Here is a 21,265-nt window from a genome sequence, read left to right as displayed (position 1 = left end):
AGGTCCCTACTTCCCCTCGCAAAAGCCACAGAGACACCCGAGGCAGCCATTGAGGATCTGGAGGGAGGCCAGCACCATCTCGGCAGCGCTGATGAGCAGCAGGAGGGAGAAGAGGACGACATTCCAGGCCACAACACCCTCCGGCTCCAGGCAGACGCTCCAAGTGCGATGATCATACAGGTAGTTCTCTACCCTGGGAGACGGGAGCGGAGGAGACGCAAGACGGTGGGTCAGGAATCACATCGCTTTGTGCCATGGAGCCATGTCCCAGACACCCTGTCCTTTACCCCAGGGATGAGAGGGGCCAGCAGGGGACGGGGATGGGAAGCACCGTGCAGAAAGCTGTGGGAGGTGAAGACCTCTTGAGTTCACCAGCAGCAAGCCCACCCACCCTGCTCACCCTAAATAACACCAACTTAACTAGCAATAAGCTGACGGGGCAGCACTGGCAGCTCAGCCCCGCTGTCTCACCTGGTGCCAGGCTCCTGGCCGCTGGCATCCAGGAAGGGGTAATCCCAGAGGGTCCCGCGGCCGTGCTCGGAGGCGTTGTAGAGGCAGAGGGGTCCGTTGGTCAAACCCACCCCGGAGAGGACAAAGCAGGCGGCAGCGCCCAGGAGTGCCAGCTTGGAGAGCACAGCAGAGATGAAAGCCTGTGGGCAGCACCCGGGGAGGGCGGCGGGGGTGACCAAGAGTCAAGTGGGCTCCAAAACGCGGTTGCACGTTATCGGCAGAGTTTGGTAAGGGGACAAAACTCCCCTCCCCTTCACCCCCGGGGGCTCCAGCCCTGCAGAGCCGAGGCTGAGGATGGAGCCATTGCTGGGCCCTTTTGAGGTGGGCAGAAGCGGCAGGGAGCTGCCTCGTGGAGCCTGGTGGGGCAGAGCCTGCACCAGCGTGCACGGGAAGCCCTGTCCTCTGGGGAGGTGGCACCACTGTGGGGCCGGGGGAGAGGGTCACCCCGCCACGTCCCACCATGGGGCCATGGGAGAGGGGGATCCATGCCATGTCCCACCATGGTGCTGTGGGAGAGCGGGCACCCTGCCATGTCCCACCCTGGGGCCACCCGCCACATCCCGCCATGTGCTGCTTGGGGCTGCTTTGGCACGGCGGTCCCAGCGCTGCCTTACATTGCGACGGGTGCCACAGTCGGAGCAGCCGGCGCATCGCCACCCCACCGCCGTGATGTGGGTCGCTGCCAGCAGCACCTGCAGGAAGGGAAAAGCAGCTGGAGGATGAAGGGGAACCACTGGCTCCATCACTTTGTCCTCGCTCCACAGGCACGTGAGGAAGGACGCGGTGCAAACCGCAGTACTCACAGCGATGCCGCCTCCCCAGACACCCGGCATGACCTTGGCGAGCTTGCTGATGTGCCCCTCCACCAGGTACTTCAGTGCCCCACCGGGGAAGAGCAGGAGGATGTTGGCTGCCACGGAGAGCGTGCCCAGCACCAGCAGGCACAGACCCACAATCCGGCTGCACTTCCCCACGCACATGGCCACCCTGTAGAGGGACAGGGAGGAAGAGGAGGAGAGGAAGAGGCTGCCTTCAGCCCCGCGCTGCCCCGTGGCTCCCCCACCCTGAGGCCACCTCGGCTGCAGTTGGATGGGAGTTTGCTGGTTCGTGCTTTCGGGTCCCAGCCTACCCCACCGGCACTGCCTCACTTGAGAGCAACTTCCAATGGAAATCTGGTTTTCCCCACCGCATCTAATTACTTAAATATTAACAATAAATTCTACATTAATACCGATCTACTGCCACCAAATGGTTTTCCTGAGGCTGAGTTATTTTATCACGGAAGGAGAAGCCCAACTTCAGACCTGCCAATATTTCTTTGCCAAATGGGCAAGGGAGTTTCAGACAACAGCAGGTCCCACATGGAGCCTCGAAACCTGTGTGACCCATGGGGTCAGCTCCTCCAAAACGCTCCTGCAGGAGGAGGCCAGCCACCACAGCTGCACAATGGCAGGAGGGAGCCAGGGAAGGGTCAAAATCCTTGTGCAAGGACTTGTGAAAGCACCATCAGCCTCAAACCAAATCCAACAGCACCTCCATCCCCCTCATGCGCTAGTCCTATCTGGTCTGAATATGCTGAAACTAAATAAAGTTAATCAGACAAGGTTATCCGCCATCAATCGGGGAAGCCATCCAGCTCCACTGGCATTTTATTATCAGTTCACCTAGAAAGTGCCTTCCCATCTCCAGGTGATACCTGGTCGAAAATTCTTTCTCCTTCTTCTGTACCTGTAAGATGGGGGATGTCCAGTGGTCGCTCCGGGATCACTGAAAACAACCTGGTTTGCTGCTGTCCCACCTTCCCAGGTTTCTTCTATCCTGTGTTCATTTTTGCTTCAGGCGAGTTTTATGTCCCCGGTGGCTCACAACCTGTTTTGTCCAAGCTCCCTGAATCAAGCTGCTCCTCGCACCCGCTAATTTATTTTAGGTTTGCTCTGGCTTTGCAGAAGCAGAAGCAGACAGGCGCTGTGTGGTTGTTTCCATAGGAAGAGCTACCTCAGCCCTCCTCGTGCACGGCACCAGCGATGGGGAGGAGCGGCTGAAGCCACACATCCAGCCCCCACGTGGGCCAAGATGCTGGGGGGGCACAAGCCCAACGGCGCTTTGCATCCCTGCAACCTTCCAGAGACCAGCCACGCCAGCGCCGCAGGCTGCGGGTGCCAGGGAGAGCTGGCCATGGAGAACAGGGTTGCAAAGCCCCTGCACGGAGAGGATGCGAGCCAAGAAGCCCAAGGTGGACCAGCAGCTCCACCCACCCGGGAGCTTCACCTCCACTCTGCTTTCTCTCCTCCCTGCCTCGGTTATAAGGAATTCAGGGCCTCTTGCCCTCACTGCTGTCCCACCTGCAGTCCAGGGACGGTGCGTGGCTGTCCCCACCAGAGCCACGAGCATCCAGTGTCGAGTCCCACGCCCCCACTTTGGAAGACCTTATAGAACAGCTCTTGCTCCTCCGGAGCTCCCGCGTGGGCTGCTTTCACCAGCCAGAGGCTTTTGTGGTCTTCTGCCAGTCTCCCCTTAACCTCTCCAAGGACTTTCCTTCCCCTCCCGTGCTGCCCCCTCCCCGGGGAAGGCAGGAGGTCTCCTGCCCCCAGGGAGCTCTCCGCGGCTTGCTGCCCCCCAGTGCTCCCCTCCTCCAGCAAGAAGCAAGTTTGCATTAGCTGCTTGCTTCTGCCTCAGTCAGTGCAGGCAGACAAAGCCCTCCGTGACGGGAGGTAAAGCAAAAAGCGTAGCTGAACCAGTCTCTGTTCAGACACTCCAAAGGAAGACTCCCTTCCTGCCAGCATGTCTCCACGGCCACAAGCAAGGGGATTCAAGCAAAGCCCAGGGAGCCCACCTTCCCACCTTCCCAGCTTACCTGGGAGCAATGCCACGTGGAGCCAGCAGCGTCCACCCCTCGGATAATCCCTGTCCTGGAGGCATCGCCCATGGGTGACTATTTATGACGGCCCAGCACGTGCTCCACATCTTCCTCCTCCACCCCAATAGCCACCCACTGCAATAGTCATGATCCTTCCCTCTCCCACATAGTGGGCGGCTCAAAAGGAAGAATGACTGTCCTGGCCGAATGAGCCAGCCTCTGCCGGTGCTGCGGCTGACCCGTCGGCTCGATCGTGCCCTCTTTCACTGGCAGGAGCCACGAGCCCACCAAAACACACACAGCTTCAGATTTTAAGGCTTCAGATTAGGGCACGTCTGCCCTAAATGCCTTGACCACTGTGCCCAAGTAGCAAACACCGTTTGTCCTGGAATGACCTGCAGTGACTATGTAGGGAGAACATTTCCCTTTCGCCTCTGCAGCCCTCTCCAAATGCTAACACTCTGTCACCATGACACGTCCACGTCCTTCACCAAGGGCTTCTTCCATCACATTTCACCTTATTTCCCTTGCTGTGCAAGAGCTTTGTGCGTGGACGCTGAACAGTTCAGGTTTGCCTCTTCTCATTTTCACCCACAGGAGGGAGCACAGCAGTATTTTAATAAAAGCGTCTCAATAAATATTCTCGTGTCTCAGCTGGTTCCTATCTCCTGCCCTTTGCTTCTTTGCAGATGACCCAGCTTTTCCCCCAGGTGTTGAGCATACCCCCATTACGTATATATCTCATGCCTTGGTGGTAATGTGGAGAGAGAGCAGTTATTTCTGGATATCTTAACTACTGCAAGTCAGACACCAGCATTGCAAAGTCCTGTGTGGGGTGCCCACGGCTGGCAGCTGGCACGTAGCGGGGGAGCTCCCCTGTCTCCATCCAGAAGGTCTGACTGTAGCAGCTCCGTGACAGGAACAGCACCGGGAGAACACGACCACTGTGCCTGAGAACAGGAGACAGGGAAGCTGTAGTACAAAAAGTGGCAATAATGGGGTGATTTTTATGGCAGAGGAGCTGCAGGCAGCAAAAGCAAAGAGGATTGCTCACGGGCCATAAAGGCAAAAGAATCTTCTCAAAAAAAAAAAGAGTTGGGAGAAGGTTCATGTTCCTCGTGCGCTTATCATGAGGACCTGAGGCACATCAGCTGCTTGGGATGTCACCTTCCCTGTCTGCAACAGCCGCAGGAGACAAAGCATAACCGCAGTTTTCTTATAACCCTGATACAGCCTTGCTCCAATACAGTAAATAATAAAAAAAAAAAGAAGCAACTGGAGTGCTACCTTTTGGGTTGTCACCCAACTTGCTGTACCTCGGGTAACACACGAGTAGCATTTGCCAACAAGTTTCAAAGTGGCTTTTGCTGCTTTCAAAGCAACGAGTACAGGAGTGTCAGGAACATAAAACCTGTGCTAAGCACAGCACGCCCGTCTGCTGGAAGAGATAGAAAAATGGAGATGGAGCCTTTGAGGGCCACATGGAAAAAGATGAACGGGTGAGGCTGGGTTACATCAACCAATTCCGTTTTTCTAGGAAAAAAATAAGCTGAGAGAAACAGATTATGTGAATAACGGTAGTTCCCCTGAAGGAAAAATCAGTTTGCACCAGCACACAAACCCCCATTTTATTGTTAAATGAGACAAATTGGTCTCTAAAAAGCAGCCAGCAGCAAAGCAAAACATGTCAGACAGCAGGCTGCTGAGAACAATCCAGGTTTTCCTTCCTCTCCTGTTTTTTGGGTTGTTTCTTTTTTAGCTTGACAGAGAGGAAGTGTTTTTCACTCTGTTGGAAGAAAATGTGTTGCAACCTCATCTTGTGCCCTCTCTACGTCACGGCAACCTGAGCTTCCCACGTTGCCACACACATGATCTGGTCAATCATCTCCCCATGCCATCCAGCGCGAACGTCAGGGTGAATCTCTTCCCCGGGATCACTGATCTTCCCCTTACACCCAGCCCAGACCGAGTCCATAATAGGAATAATAATAATAATAATAATAAAAGGCTAATTTTAACCCCGCGCAGCTTCCCGAGCACCGTGAGCAGCTGCATGCTTCCCTTTCTCACACAGAAGCCTCAGCACGGCAGCTCCAGCGAGTAGCTGGCTGCACCGCGTGGTGCCAGGCCAAGTGACGCTGGCTCGGCACGGTCCTGCTAACGCCGCCTGTCACCGCAGCGCAGCCGGGCAGGGCCTGGCCGCCCTCACCCCAGTTCTCTCGTGCCACTTCACCCCGTTGCACTCAGAGGTTCTGCGCTCTGGTCCACAGATTGCGGGTCACGTTTGGCGATGGCTCTTTCTGAGCTTTTTATAAGCCCTGCAGCCGCTCTGGTAGCCACGCTCCCCTGCTCTTTGCTGGCCCGAACTCCTCTGGGGCTGGGGAAAGCGCGTGGCAGGCCAGGGATCACGAGTGGTTTGGCTTCGAGGAGCATCAGAGAGGCTGCGTTGAGTCTGAATTGGCACGATCAGATCATTCTGCACCAAACCAACCTCCAGCTCCATCCTGTCTGGAGGATGCTCAGCATGGTTCAGTGGTCTCTCCCACTCCTCCCAGTAGCATCTGCAAATCTGTTTCTGCCACCAGTTAGCTAAGACTTCTCCCAGCTCGGGTGCAGGCACGTTCACGGCCAACAGTGACGCCCTTAGACAAGCCCTGCACGGAGTTTGGGGCTAGAACTCCAACTGAAGAAATACAACACAATGCTGCTAGACAACACAGCATTTGCTTTAGCTTCCCGAAGAATTTCACCTGATTTAACACTTCAGATGGGATAAACCAACCCAGTGACAAGCTGGAAGGGGTCTGCAGAAAGGAAAAGGATAAAAACAAGAGGTATCTTGGGCCTGTCCTGTAGGTCCTTGATCTGTGGACTGTGATGAAAAACTATTTCCGACTCAGCTGGAACGGGAAATATTTTCCTCAGCTGCACAAAGAGATCAGGCTGCTTTCCGGCCTTGAGAGGAGCACGGCAAGTCCTCGTCACAGAAACTAGAACTGTCCGATTAATTTGGCGAGAAGGAGAGGCACACACACCAAAAACTGAAGAGAAAGTCACTTCCAAGATACTCCTGGGAAGGAGACTAGACCAACTGCCTTCTCCTGGGCTCCCCTGGGGGTCGGAGCCTCTGGAGGGGGCATTAACCACGGAACCTGGACAACCTCCTTTGAGGAAGCTTTGGGTTGGGATAAGGCGAAGCAAGCACATCTGCCCTCCTCTCCAAGGCACACTGGAAAGGAGTCCCAATGAACTCCTTGAATGTTGAATGTGGCATGACTGCTGGCATAGTCAGTCACCCTGTTCCGTAACTTTCTGGAGAGTTCCGGGCAGGACCGCGGGGATGACCTGTGATCACTCCTCTGAAGCTTGTTTCCCCACTGTACCTGCCAAGGACTCGTCCAGAAGGGACTCTGTTCGTTGGCATTTCACAGGAGGCCATCACAGGAACACCCCAAGAAGCCAAAAAGACAATTCCTGAAGTTAGAGGCTCCGTCTTGACAACCCCTGTACCAGAAAGACATCGACAGTTCAGAATAAAAAGCCACACTTTCCCCGCTCTTCCATTGGGAAGGACGGAAAATCCTATTCCTGTCTTTTTATTCATTTTCATAAAGGTATTTTTCCAAACAAGGTACCCCAAGTTTGTCTCACTTCAAGGTTTTGTAACCTCTGGAGCGGGCTGAAGCTTTCTCGTGCGAAGCAAGCAGCTCGCTGCAATCCACAGCTCCCGACGCCCGGCACCGCGCTGCAGACGGGCTCCCAGCCCAGGCAAGCCCTGTCCCTGCTGCCTGTGCGCACCCGGAGCTGGTTTCTAAACCAGCACGCGCTGCGGCTTCTCCAGCTGAGCTGCAGCTTCTACTACTTGTTTTGTAGAGAGTCGATGCAAATAAAAGCTGCCACAGCCTGGATAGGAAGATCACAAACTTTCCCAGGGGTTCAACAGCAGCTATGGCACCTGGACCTACTCTGCCAAGGCGAGACTCACAGGCCAGGAGGCAAAGGAAAAAGCTGAGCACCCAACCCGACAATTTTATTGAAAAGTCAGATACACACGCAGAGGGGGCTCGGCTTGATTTTCTTTCCTTCTACCCCAATAAACTTCAGGAAAAACTCAAAACTCTCCATATAATGCAGGGACAGACTTTCATCAGAATTAAAAAAACAACAAAAAACCCCAAACCACCCACCCAAACCCAAAAACCAAGAGATGAAGAAAGCTACTGAAAACAGTTTTATTTCCAGGATCAAATATTACAATAGGACATTTACATATATTTATAAAAAAATGCAGCAGTTGTGTATATAGATCAGAGGTTTCCTTGAGTTTGGTCCCTCCCAGCACAGAGCTGAAATCTGCCAAATTAATCCTCTCCCTCCTCCCATATGAAGTCACCGTCATTGAAGAAAGTGACTATGGTAAAAACCGACGGGCAACGTCCTAATTTTGAAACTGTTATGTTCACCAATTAGAGGGAACTGCCTCATTTTTAAAAAAATCACCTCTCCTATAGTCTGCTGTCTCTGATGAGGCACCATGTCTCCGAGTCAAGTTTTACTCAGATGTTCTTCATATAAATCCGTTCTATAAAATAGCACCTCGCCCCCCTGCTCCATCTACTGTCTATCCTCCTATAGCTTGAGGTCTCAGGACCATGTAACAAGCAGTTAGAAAATTGCTTCTCTCTGTCCTGCAGACACTCACAGTAATCAAAGACCGACCGAATCCCAAACGTCTGCACTCACTCATAAGATACCCATGTAAAACACCAGAAGATAAAACCGAGCCAAGCTGAGGCACTGATGTTACGTGCCGAATTCTCTGAATAAAAACATGAGTGTGTGTGTGTGTATGTACATACACATGGCTATATTTATTGGGAGCAGACAGACACTAAGCATCTCACGGACAAGAGGAGTCAGGAATAAAAGTCATCCTGTACATCACCACAGAAAGGGTGTCCATTAACCTCGCCGGCTCAGGAGCAGCTAGCAGAGCATGACCAAACTGCGCCAAGATCTTGGGTTGGGACAGAGAAAACCTCAGCAAGACGGTCTTTGCAGATGTCAACCAAAGCCGGTCATCAAACGTGTTCAGACAAACCCCAAACCTGCGACTGCGGTATTGCCAACAGTGCAGATCGCCAGCACAGGGCTCAACACATGACATCTGTTTTGCCTCTACAACAGTAGCTGTTCCATTTATAGAAAATAATTCCTGTTCAAATAAATAAATAGAAAGGCTGGAAGGAGAGGAGAGGCGGCACTCCCATCTATCAAAACCGCTAAACAAGGCACACCCAGCCTTCGCGGGACTGAGATTTTCTGCTTCACCCACCTAAAGCATATCTCTGCTATCCCTTCTCCTCTTGACATACAGTACTACCTATTCTTACTAACTTGACTAGAAAGGGACTGAACAAGGAGAAAGTTGTGACATTTACTAAAAACTAAGGGATTAAAAATTACGGGGCAAGTTCCTGAAATGACATGCATCTTCCCATTCCCGCAGACGTTCTCACATGGGTCTCTACGTTATCTGTTTCTAGATGTTTAGAGAACACAAATACCACCTTTTATGCATCCCTGCAGCATTTGCTACCTAACGAAAGGCAGCCTGAGTGATCCCTTGCCCCCAAAAGAAAACCGCTTTTAGTTTAGCCCTTGTTGCTCTTGAATCCCTGCGAATAAGCTCAGTGCTCTGGCAAGAACAGAAATTTGAGAAGGCAGGCCCTTCAGCAGTGAGGTTTATTTATTGAAACGTAATAAAACCAGCTGCCCATTTCTGCAAGGGTACAAACCACAGCACCAGTAAAAGTGGAAACTGGTATAAGCTGGTGCAGGTGAGTATATAAATTTGGTAGTCTTTAAAAAAATGAGGCTACGAAAGTATTGGACCACATGAAACACAAGCTGTTTGCAGCAGCGAACAACGGACGTGCTTTACAGACAAGAGGGGTTACTCTCCTGTAATGGCAAGGGAGCAGATCTAGTGAGCTCTGGAAAGTATGCGGATGTAAAATTGCTGTTTAAATCCACCCAGGAACAATGGTACCTTTAGACGCCTAACTATGTTTTACAATGCTGTTAGGCACACACATGGACATTTCTTTAATATTGGTGTTGTCAACTTACCTTATTTATCAAGAAGGGCAACATACTTCAGTCCACGAACGTCAGAAAAGTAAAAACCGCAGACCTTAATTCAAAGCTTAATGAAAATAATGCAAGTACACCCAGAAATGTTTGGCATGGCCTTTATCTGCTCTCTGTGTGTCGAAAGGGAATGCTGTGAGGTTGAAGCTGGCCTACCAGCTTGGCATAAGGGTATGTATCATCAGAAAGACCCGAAATCCTCCTCTGGGCCTCTGAAAGATCACAAGTGGGAAGCCAACAGTAAATGTGTCAACAGCACCTGGCAGGGAAACCCAGCGCTCATTTTGCCTTCCATTTCTGAATACTGGCTGGACTGTGAGCTACAGTTAAGACATTTGAACGCCAAAACAAAGCACTGTTAGATGAAGAGCACATGCAAAGGAAACTTTGCCACAAGCAGCAAGAAGCTACAGCTTGAAACACGTTCGCTCTCTTCAGCTTTCTACCCGGAAAGACTTCCACTGCCTACATGCACTTCTGCTCCTTCAAATTCATGGCAGTCCTTGCAACACAACACACAAACTGTGGCCAAGCAACATCCACAGGAAGCCACAAACCACAGCTTTTGGAGGATTCTTTTTTTTTTTTTTTTTTTTTTTAACTTTGTCCTTCACATTTCAAAATCTTATTCTGCAATCAGAGATTTAAGGCTTTTTTTCCCCCCAACCTTGTCAAAAGCAATTTGAACTTCAGAATTAACACCTAGAAGCAACTATAACAAAGGCTCTTTAGCAACAGAGCCCAACTAGCTTACACCTTCACTGCTGCAAGCTGTCACAAGCAGAACTTAATGTTTTCAGCAACATTCCTCCGAACTCCAAAGGGCTTCAACATGGACGAAGATATGAAGAGGTTGAATCCTGGCTGGTCCCATTTCTTAACAGCTTTCAGCCAGCGCAGCACAGCTGACTGACGCATACGCTGCAGCACTGGTTTTGTTTTGAGTTGGGAAGAAGGAACAGCCACATGCAGAGATGCATATTCCTTAAAAGTTGTTTCCTCTGCCTCCTGCTCACAAACCAAAGCAAAAGAAGACTGACACCCCACCCACCCCTACATTGCACAAGAGAAACAAAACAAAAACCAGGCTTGTAATTTCTTGGAACAGAAAAAAACTACTAGAAACTGAGATGGAAGCAAAATGCCATTTTCAACATAAACCTTCAATTTCACATTCTTCTTTTTCTGTTAGGTTATAAAAAGATTAGGTTTTTTTTTTTAAAAAAAATAAAGCCTCAGGAAAGAAAATAAAAATTAAGCGAGAGCGTAAAACCTCCTGGTTCCATTACACCAGCAGCCAAAACCATTTACCATGCTTGAGAGGCATGTTTCTTGATGGCTTAAAAATAAACCTGCTGCAGCCAAATGCGATGTTTGCTTCCCCGTGAGAGAGGTCAGTGAACGTAACAAAAGCAACTAAAACCTCGGGCTCCTAGATTTGGTTTGGATAGCAAGGTAAGTGTAAAGTTACTCCTTTCCCAAGAGCTGAGCAGAGAAGAAAGGAGCTGTCAGCTGCCCACCGCTCCGTGGCTCACACCCTTTGCTCTGGAAGAGGGGTAAGAAAGGACGGGTCACAGACTGGGAGCGCACAGTGCGCTCTCTCCAGCAGCAGAACTGATGGAAGAAGTTCAGGCTCTTGCCCCCTGTGCAGCCCCCCCCTCTTCCCCACTGCTAATACAGCTGTTATTTTATGTCAGATTGCTTCGACATATCACAGTCTAGTCCCACCCAAACTGGGGAGGGGCAGGGGGAAGAAGAGAAGCTACTAATAAAACAGACCTGGGCCGTTTTCTATGTCTAACTCAACTGCTAGAAAAATTGACGTGAAACAACGTTCCCAGAGCAGATACAAACCCAAGCCTGCCCAAATCCAGTTGGCCCTCCACCACAAACACAGCCAACCAGCAACAACTCGAAAGAGGAACCACTGGAACCACAAAGGCTCCCTGCCTTACGCTGGAAGAACAGGCAGGACAGCAGGGAAGGTCAGCACGCTCCCATCCTGGCCTGCCCGAGGGACGCAAAAGGACCATGGCTGTACAAGTGCCGAGCACTGCATCCTGTTGGCAGCCTGCTAACCAGAGAAGATGCAACGAGTTTCAAGGCAAAGACTATCAGAGCGAGTTACTTCAACTCGACAGATGAAGCTACTCAGGGAAGCATTAAGACCTACATGGAAAGGGTTTCCTTTTGTCCCACGCTCTTGCATGCCCAAGTTTAATTCGGTTATCCTAAAAACCACAAAGCATCCTTCAGTCTGGAGGTGCCAGTGCTGCTTTGCAGACCAGACACCAACATCCCTCCCCACCACGCAGAGGGAAAGAAAGCCAACTAGCTGTCAAGTCTTTTTTTTATGACAGGTGTTGCCCAGAGAGTCCAAGATTGTTACAGTATCCTGCCACGTTCCATTGGAATTCACATTCCAATGCTGGGAAGCAGCCTCCACAACAAGGTCTCTTTGCAAATGAAAAATGCCATCTGATCTCTCATTAACCATTGATCAGGACGCTGCAATCAGATTTTGCTTTCCTGATACTGCATCCTGCAGTAGAAAAGCAAAATAAGCTTTTGCTTAGAGGGGAAATCAATTTATACAACTGTATGATCATATGAAAAACCTCAATTATGAGCAGAAGACAGCTGTGAGCCAGTATTACCATGGGGAATGCAAGACATTTTCTGTGATTTCCTACATTTAAAGACTCCAAAGTATACAGGCTAATACAAAATTAAAGGCAAAATTTCTTGAAAAGTTTTAGTCCATGGTTAACTTTCTGACCACTAAGTCTTTTTCTTTAACAAGTATGATCACCTGACGGTTGCAGAACAAGATGGCAGCTATGGCAGGTCTCACGTGCTTTCTTCCTCACCGATGAAGAGCATGCTGAACTGAGTTCTTAGTTGTAAATACACAAATCTGACATCAGCCTCAAGGACGGCCGTGTAAGTTAAGGTACCTACTGTAACACCAACCGATCACCAGCTCAACGTCTAGAGAAGACACCGGAAAACTAGGGCACTCCGCACAGCCCAGCGTACACGCAGGATACGCCTGCATGGCGCCTGGTGCCGGCTTCCAGAGCCGAAAACAAAGCCTAAAAAAGGAGGGGCTTTCCATACAGCCTTCCAGATTTAGAGGTAAGTGATGGCAGATGAACAGGAAAACAGAATAAAAAGCAGCCTAGAGCACTGAAATCACCAGACTGTGAAGTCTTTTTATAAAGCACTAATTTGTTCCACAGTTTGACAAGGCTGTGTATGTTTTTAATTAATGAGAGAAAACCCATTTAGGACTTGCCGTCTTGCTGAGCTGCAGTCGGTGCTCTAACACCCCTGCAAAGCTATCCACTCCTGGGGAAAACAAAACACCACGCAGAGGGAAAGCAAGCCAGCTAGCTGTCAAGTCTTTTTTTTTTTTATGACAGGTGTTGTCCAGAGAGTCCAAGATTTTTACAGCATCCTGCCACATTCCATCTTAATTTGCAAAATCCTGAGAGCAAGTAGAAGAGAGACACTTGGGGGCTGTTGGGAAGAGGACAAATGGAAACCCCACCCCCACCTACTTCTACCAAGGAGTCAGTTCTGCTGCAACAGCGGACACGCAGCGTTCCCTCTGGGCTGGGCAGTACATCCCATACTGTGTATAGTTGAGGGGGGGCGGAATTTTGGTTAGTTGGCTGGTTGTTTTACTGTGTTCACTGGCAACATTTACAGCAGGAGGAAAACATGCTCGCAATTTAGAAGCCTTTAAATTAGATGGGGGCAAAGTATCTCACCACAGCTCAACCCAACTCCTTCCCCAAAACCAAGTTCTTGCAGAGTGCTAGGTAAGCAAACCCCCGAGGAGGCTGTAAGGTTAATGGAGACCTTTTGCGTAGAGAATCAGAACAAAGGAAAGACTGTACTGAAGATTACACTCTCTCCTTACAAAGAGATGACTCGGTGCCTTATCACACACTATTTTCAAAAATAAATTAAACAGATTTAGGAATAGCAGCAAGAAGGGTGTGTGTATTATGGCCAGTCCAAGCCCCAGCATACTGGATACACAGATCATTGTTTTACTTTATTCCATGAAAACAAAGGAAAGATGTTCTTCCCAATGCTCTCCGCAGGGCCCAAGCTGAGGAAGAAAATAAAACTTTGAACACTCATTTGGTCACTAGAGCAGAAGGGAAGAAGAGCGAGAAGGACCAGCCAGCTGCCTGCCTGATTTCAGCACTGCAATCCTATGACCCTCAACTGCATATTTAACGAGTTGGTGTCCCAGGCAAAAAGGAGAGGGGAGGAAGGCTGGGAGAACTCAGGCCACGGTGCTAATTCCTTTCCTGCACAAAGACAGTCTCTTGAGGACACAGGCCTGCCTCCTGTAACGTGATCTCATAGTCCAGGTGGGAGAGTTTCCTTCGAGGGAAGTTGGTGAGGAGTTCAAAGCGTTCATTGGGGTATCCTTTTGACTGGACATGTTTCACAAGAGCCTAGAAGGCAAAGAAGTGTCACGTAAGTCAAAACAACACAAAAGAATGTGAAAAAAAATCCCGTTTTCCTTTAAAAACAGAACTTTGTAATCACAAAGGAAATTCTGCATGTAGTATAGACCCTCTTTTACTCCAATATCTAATTTGGCCCACACAAAGTAAGAATAATCACAAAAACTAATTGCCAAGTGATCCCTTATCTGATTCTTTAACCAGCATACATAATAGTTCATTTAAGTCAGTTGAATTCCGTATCACATGTTCAAGTCACAGTAGAGTAAGATTTGCCAAAAAAAATCCTTAAATGCCCCAAAATAGAAGCCCCCTCACTTTATCAGACATTACCCTTACGCCAAACCTAAAATCCACCAAAAAAGCATCTTTGTGAGGTAGCACTGACCAAAATAAATGCAGTATTTTTACCAGTTTTTTTCCTGCCTTCAAGAAGCATGAGGGTTCGAGGTTGTTTTATTTTTTGGGGTTTTTTAAAGCTTTCTTCAATTAATTGACTTCTCCGCCTACAATAGCAATTGGGGCAGGACATAAAGGGCATTGGGATAAAGAGGTATCAGCTTCAAAATCCAACAAGCAGACGTATCGGGAAGAGCTAATGTCCATGCTACGACGGCAGAGACTTCCCAAGCTCATCAGGAAACACAGCAGATGAGAGTGTAAAGTATGAATAGACAGCGATGGAGAAATGGGGTTTGGCAGAACAGCAGGGGATACAGCAACAGAGCAAGACTCAGGCAGAATGAAAAGTTGTAGCTTTTCAAAGAGGGGAAAAAAAGACGATTAGTACGTAATAAAACAAAGTGTGAGAAAATAAGGGCATTCCAACAATACAGTTGACATAGTTTTGTCGGCAACTTACGCCAGCAAATTAAGTGTAAGGAGGTAAGCTAGCAGTATTAACCTTCCACTAGTACTAACCATTCCACTAGCTTGCCCTCACTATTTAGCTGCCACTTTGGGACCACCGCAACCCAGCACACAGAAAAAAGTGGTTACAAACAAGCACTTGGCACTTACTGCCACAGCTCACGGACAAGGAGCTCGGGTGGCTCTTCATTTTAGTGTCTGTGTCCTGGTAGGAAAGCTGTCAGTCATACGGTGCTGACATGACCCAGGATACAGACTCCCACCACAGCCTACAGCAAGGAGCTGGAGGAAGAGGTCAGCTTGTTCTGCTGCATCAGGGAAGATAAGCAGACAAGGAGTAGGATGTGGAGAGCAACACTGCAAGGGCAAGTACTGATGACTTGCAGCGCAGACAGAATGGGATGACCAGAAGTGAGACACAAACACAGGGAGGACTGCAACTTGCAAGATAAAGCACCCTGGAGACCTGTGGCAGCAAAACAGCTGCTCTCCTCTCATTTGGAAAAATAAAATTTAAAAAAATCCATTGAGAAAATGATATAAAGTCTTGGCAATAAACGGGGAGGACAAGGAAGTTCCACCGGCAAACAAAACTGGACCCACCGGTCCTACTCAGCAGGTCACAACCAGCAGGGAGAAGCAGTGCATGCTGGTGGAGGGGATCGAGTCACCCAAGTGCCGACCTAACTCCGAGTCTTGGAAGTCTGCTGCTTGACGAGATCCAGGCTGTCACGGAGAGACTGCCAAAACTCATCTCAACACAAGTCTGCGGTGTGCTCCTGCAGCAGTGACAGGAAATCCAAACTGTGTAACAGGAGTATTGCCAGCGGATCAAGGGATGCAATTACACCACTCTGCTGGGCCACGCTTGGAATACTGTGTTCAGTTTTGGTCTCTCCACATGCAAAAGGAACAAAGAAAAACTGGAGAGGATCCAGTATAGGAAGTATAGGACATGCCTTGGTACATGAAGAAAGGTTGAGGGACTTGGAGTTGTTCAGCCTATAAAGGAAAAGGCTTGGCGGGAATATCATCAGTGTTCCAATACAAAGATGATAAAGACACTTCTTTCACTAAGATGCACGGTAACAACACACACAAGTTGTTCCAGGGGCAATTTCACCTGGATATAAGGAAGAAATTCTTTACCACGTACCATGACAGAAATTAAATTTTGGACCAAATTGCCCAGGGAAGTGGCACAACGTCCCTGGCTTTAAGTATTCTAGACTCAGCTCAGAGGGTCCTGGATAACCTCATCTACAGCCCTGCTTTTCAGAGGGCTAGACCAGATGATCTCCTGGATTCTTTTCAACCTGGACTTTTCCAATATTTAATGATTCCATTCATGAACAGCCAGGGAAGTACCTGCACAGAGATTTCTTCCAAATTCATCAAAATCCACACACAAACACTTTGGTATGAGGAGACTGTTGCCCAAACCTCCTCTTTTACCTGGACCAATGTCCAACAGGCTTTGCAGATTACAATGCCTGTACCTGATGAGGAACCAAAGTAAGCAGTTTTTACTTCCTTTTCAGGCAACAAGGATGATCAAAATTCCTTTACAAACCATTGTACTTAAAAAGTCATTCAGTTAAGTTTACTGCCCGCATCTCCGAGCGATCCCATTAAAAGGCCAGTCTCTCCTGCCCACCTTACACTTGGTAAATGAATGTTACTCGGGCAGCCAGTCAGCGATGAAGGGCTGTGCTGCCGAACAGACTGAAGTCAGCTTACTTAATTGCACACAATGAGCAACTGCTTCTATAAAAAGGTAGTGTTGCCTTTTCTTTTTTGCTTGGCAGGGGCAGGGGGAAGGATTATGGTAATACTGGAAGCATAATCATATCCTGAAGATACAGTGCGTAAAGAAGCACTCTTGCTCGGTAACAATGCAATGATTAAAAAAAAGTTTTAAAAAACAGCCAGCCATTGGTGGGAGAGCAACATCATATCATCAGTTAAAACTTCTGAAGTGCAACTGTCTCCTTAAACAATTTTTTTATAGTTCTGGACAGCTTTAAAATGGAAGCAACTAAGGACTGAAAAAAAATCAGCATGGAAATGATGCTCACAAAGAAGCGTCTGAGACTCAATCTTGATCTGACTGAAATGGCTTTAAAAGATCACACGCCATGAGCACAAAAGCTGGCTGTTCAGCCCTGCCATAAAAAGATATCTTTACCCATAAACCTTGACTCACCTAAATTCCTCTGCTGACTATAGAGCAGGTGGCAGCGAAGGAAATCACACGCTGAGACTAACTTCCTTTAACTACTGCAGTCCACAAAAGGAGTCAAACCCCAAGTCAGGATTATCACGAATATATCCACACTACACCTAGTACCACCTAAATAAATCAGTTAAGTATTCAAGAGTGCTACATGTTTAATAATACATGCAAATTTAGCTAACAGACTGCTTTCAAAAAGCATTTAAGATACCAAAGAGTACTTGGAAAAGGATTAGACAGCAATGATTGCTACAACAAAGCAAGGATGAAGGTCTGAAAGTAAAGCTGGTTCCTACAGTAACAGTGATGCTCTGCCAGTGCTCCTCAGTCTTTGTATTTCAGCCGCAGGACTCTCCACATGAAGCACTGCAGGCAGTACACAGCCTACCTGCTTATGCGTGGGTTTGAGAGCTGATGGCATAACAAAAGCAACTTTTTTCTTCCCTTTTATTTTCAGGCAAAAACGTTAAGGATGATAATATGAGCTTGAGACACTGTACATTTCTAGAGTGCTGCAGACTAGGTGGTAGTCTCATCTTCTGTAAGAGATGTGACACTTTCCTCCTAAATCTGCAGAAGTCCCTTCTGAAGAGGTGTCCTTTTGCCTTCCCTAAGACTTCAACGCTGACCTTTTAGGTTGATGGCTATAAAATGAGCTTGACTAGCCACTGTCACGAATACTCACAGCTAACAGGAATACAGTGACCTCTTTACACACTGCTTCCAGATAAGCACCTGACAAATTTTGATGGAAATGCCATCCACGTAGACTTCTCCAAGGTAAACAAATTCAAAGCAGTTAAGACAGACACAATTATATTAATTACTGTGCATCAGGTAATAAATTTGTTTTGGGAGAACCTCCTCCAAAGTCTGTTCAGTCATCCATATCCATAAGGCAGTGGGGAAGTATGATTAAAGAGATGGAGGACAAGAATGAGAGTTTTACCTTTGCTTTTACTGTTGTCTGACCATGGGCCATGACTGAACTTTTCCATTTAGGAAAAAAAAACCACAAAACCACAAACAAGTGAGCTGAGAGTATTTTATGGTACTTCAATGATTAATGCAAAAGTCGTAGAATTATTTTAGAAAGACAACTAGCAGGTTTAGGACCAAGGAAGACACTGGAGTGTACACACAATCCGAGCAGCAATGGAAACACAGAGCAAGCAGAGTCTGTTGATGGGAAGAGAGGAATGGCATGGAAGAAACACAACAGAATGACTGCACAAGCACTCCCTGGATATACCACTTTCACTAGACATGATTTCAATAGTGCCACAAAAGAAAAATAAGTTCTCCAGTTTCAGCTCTCCTGTACTCACACGAGGATTCGGATTAACTCCACTCACCAGAAGTTTAGCTTGTTCGGGCAGTGAAATTTGTTCCCTCTTTCCATCTGGATACCTTAGCATCAGCTGTGCCTTTGGTCCTAGCATAAAGGAAGTTACTGCAAGTTAACAAACAACAAGGCAGCTGAACTGAGCTCTTCTGTAGATTTTAGGTGGCATGCTTTACTGTGCAGCACAGCAGGGTTAGGGACTAGGGACAAGTACAAGGTTCCAGTCTATGAAGATATACTGCTACCACACGTTTCAAATACACACATCGAACTCAGGACTCTTTCAAGACTTAATAGCAGTGGCTGAAACCAGTCAGTGTTCCCACAGAAAAGCATACTGTGCTACCTCTGCCGCTGAGGCCACCTCGCTCTGCTGCATCCCAGCCCAGGCACTGCAGGGAGGAACAGAGACTCCAGGGACTCGTTCGTATTGGCCAAAGTTGCGTTACTAAAGTTAGTCCAGACCGTCAAGGCAGCCAAGCTAACTGAGAGCAAGGTAGGGCTGACGTTATTCTGCTTCTCTCTACAGTTCTGGTAGAAGCCCTGTCATATGCGCCTGCATTACACCCGTGCGTACTTTATCCACGGACAAGGTCTCAATCTAAGAAACCTGAACTCAGTGACTAACACAACTGCAGTCTGTGGCATCACTACGCCAAAGTGGTGCTGCTGGCAAGGTGAATCGCTCAAGCGTCTGGTGTCAAGGATGAAGTAAGACAGAAGAAAAGATTTAGTTTTTCAAAACAAGGAATGAAACCATGCTTGTAGCATATAAAGATTTTCAGGGAAAAAAAACCAACCACATCAAAACACAGGTCACTTAAAAAAAAAAGGAAAAGTGCCAACTTACCATTCACATCTGGGCTCTGAAACGTACTTTCAGGCTTGTCAGTTGACTCCTCCAGTATCCCCACATCAATGCAGGGCAGTACTCTGTGATTTGATGTTGTGCCAGGCTCAGTCCTTGCAGGAGGCTCAGGCTGAGGCCTCCGGCTCTCCTCTTTTTTATACCCCAAGTCCTTGTGTGGAGACTTCCTCAACTTGGCAGGATTCTCTGATTCCTCTTCCTCCTCAGATCCACAAACAGAAATAAACTCCTCGCTTCCAGAAAAAAGCTCTGACTCTGACTCTTCATCTGACCGACTCTCCTGCTTGGCCTGTGAGGAATCAAAATGCGTCTCCTGTAACGAGGCTCTGATAGCAGCTTCCAGCTGGCTGTCCTCACTGGCATCAATGAGACTCTCCTGTTGAACACAGACAGAACACAAATACATAAACAATGCTTGTAAATACATACTGAAAAATCAAGAGGACATCGGTCTACCAAAGAGAAGCTACTAAAACCGTCAGGAAGAAACAGCATGGAAAGCTAGTCATGGTGTGACTACTTAATGACTTCTCCTTGGAGTTTTGCACGGAGTAATATATTTTACTTCCACACATGCACAGTTCTGTCACTGCTAAATCCAAAACAAATGCCAAAAGCACAAACTGCACAAGAAAAATGGTTATCATGGGAGAAGGCATTTCCTGGTGCATGCTCTGGCACTAACTCATTAAGTCTGTTTATACTACCGAATAGGAAATCAGTACAGCTGGATGAAGACAGGCTAGTCCGTTCTTTCAAGGCTTCCCCTAGAGGGCTCATACTTACTGAACGAGAGCATTTTTGGGGAGGGCTGGTAGAATGGCCATCCAGCTGTCCATGCTCACCCAGGAACCCAGTCACTTGGTCCAAGAAAGAAGTCACATCTAGCTGGTGCCACTCCACTAGTTTCTGGCCTAGGGAACAGAAGGTGTCATGAAACATAACTTCAGCAAAAGACTGCAGCTTAGTGGTCAAGCACACCAATTCACTGCTGTGCACGCACTCTGCGATAGTCCGTATTTGTGGAGCTGCAGCTTCCCACAGGCTATTACCTGATAATTATGAAGCTTCCTCCTTTCACTCCCTTGAAAAGGTTTCAGTCATGGACAGACAAATACAGACCCTGTTTATTTCCATTGTTTTCATCTATGGGAATGTGTGCACAGAATGGTGAATTAGGCTTCAAAATGGAAAATAAGTCAAACCACTAAGTTTAGGAAAAAGCATTTCTTGCCCGCCTTGATTCTACACCTCAGCAAGCAGCATTTGTTTCTGCAAATGAAGTGCTAAGAAGAGTATCCTGACTGCAGTTCCAACACTAAAAAAAGTAAAAACAAACTATAAAACAGTTTAGGGTGGTTTAAGTCAAATAGCAAGAAATCTCAGCTCTGATTACAGACACAACTAATTCAGTCCTGAGAAGCAGGAGACCAGACCACTAATATAATCGCATTATATGATGACAAAGAAGATGAACAAAGAGTGTTGGGACTCAAAAGAAAAAGTAACACTTTTTTAAAAGAGCTGGAGAAGGAGGTAGAAGTTTGATTGTTCAGGTAAAAAACCAAAACCAAACAACAAACGCAAAGCCAAAATGGTATTACAAAATTAAGCTGCAATTGAGTAAGTCCTCACTAAGCCTCAGAAAGCTACTGTGCAAGGAGCAGGAAGCACACTCATGTAATGCTTACAAATGCTGTAGTGCATTCATCACACGATTTCAAGTAGCTTTTAAAAGGGCAAGTTAAAAAAAATATTAATTTCAGAGTTTTACCACCAGATGGTACCATTTTCACTTTCTAATACGATAACCTAACAGGACAAAATTTTAGCAAGCCTTGGGAGTTTTATCCCCTTAGTTCCTCCAAAACACACTGCTTCACTACTTCAGGGACAACAAGGTCTCTCAAAGAGCAAACCAATGGAACTGAGATTT

The 21,265-nt window shown here is 47.8% G+C and overlaps 2 protein-coding genes across 3 annotated transcripts in view; both read right to left on the bottom strand.

Annotated features, from left to right (window-relative positions):
- Positions 1-6: 6 nt before the first annotated feature.
- On the bottom strand, positions 7-7,469 carry TM4SF19 (transmembrane 4 L six family member 19). The gene is made up of 6 exons (XM_056358310.1): positions 3,365-7,469; positions 2,239-2,379; positions 1,314-1,497; positions 1,125-1,202; positions 472-650; positions 7-193 (listed from the first exon to the last, which is right to left on the bottom strand). The coding sequence occupies exons 3-6, from the start codon at positions 1,488-1,490 to the stop codon at positions 7-9; spliced, it is 621 nt and encodes a 206-aa protein (XP_056214285.1). The 5' UTR covers positions 1,491-1,497; positions 2,239-2,379; positions 3,365-7,469.
- Positions 7,470-7,585: 116 nt separating this feature from the next.
- UBXN7 (UBX domain protein 7) overlaps positions 7,586-21,265 on the bottom strand; it is a 31,156-nt gene continuing 17,476 nt past the window's right edge. The window contains exons 8-11 of one of the 2 annotated variants that reach the window (XM_056358302.1): positions 20,116-20,243; positions 19,312-19,705; positions 18,472-18,551; positions 7,586-13,998 (exon numbers count right to left, since the gene is read on the bottom strand). In XM_056358302.1, the coding sequence (XP_056214277.1) occupies positions 13,837-13,998; positions 18,472-18,551; positions 19,312-19,705; positions 20,116-20,243 (764 nt within the window). In that variant the 3' untranslated portion in view covers positions 7,586-13,836. The remainder of the gene's footprint in view (positions 13,999-18,471; positions 18,552-19,311; positions 19,706-20,115; positions 20,244-21,265) is intronic. The other variant, XM_056358303.1, reaches the window with a different exon arrangement.

This window comes from Falco biarmicus, chromosome 13 (assembly GCF_023638135.1).
Source record: "Falco biarmicus isolate bFalBia1 chromosome 13, bFalBia1.pri, whole genome shotgun sequence".
In the NCBI taxonomy this organism is placed as follows: Eukaryota; Metazoa; Chordata; class Aves; order Falconiformes; family Falconidae; genus Falco; species Falco biarmicus.
The sequence above is the reverse complement of the archived record's forward strand: the minus strand, read 5'-3'. Positions and strand labels throughout refer to the sequence as shown.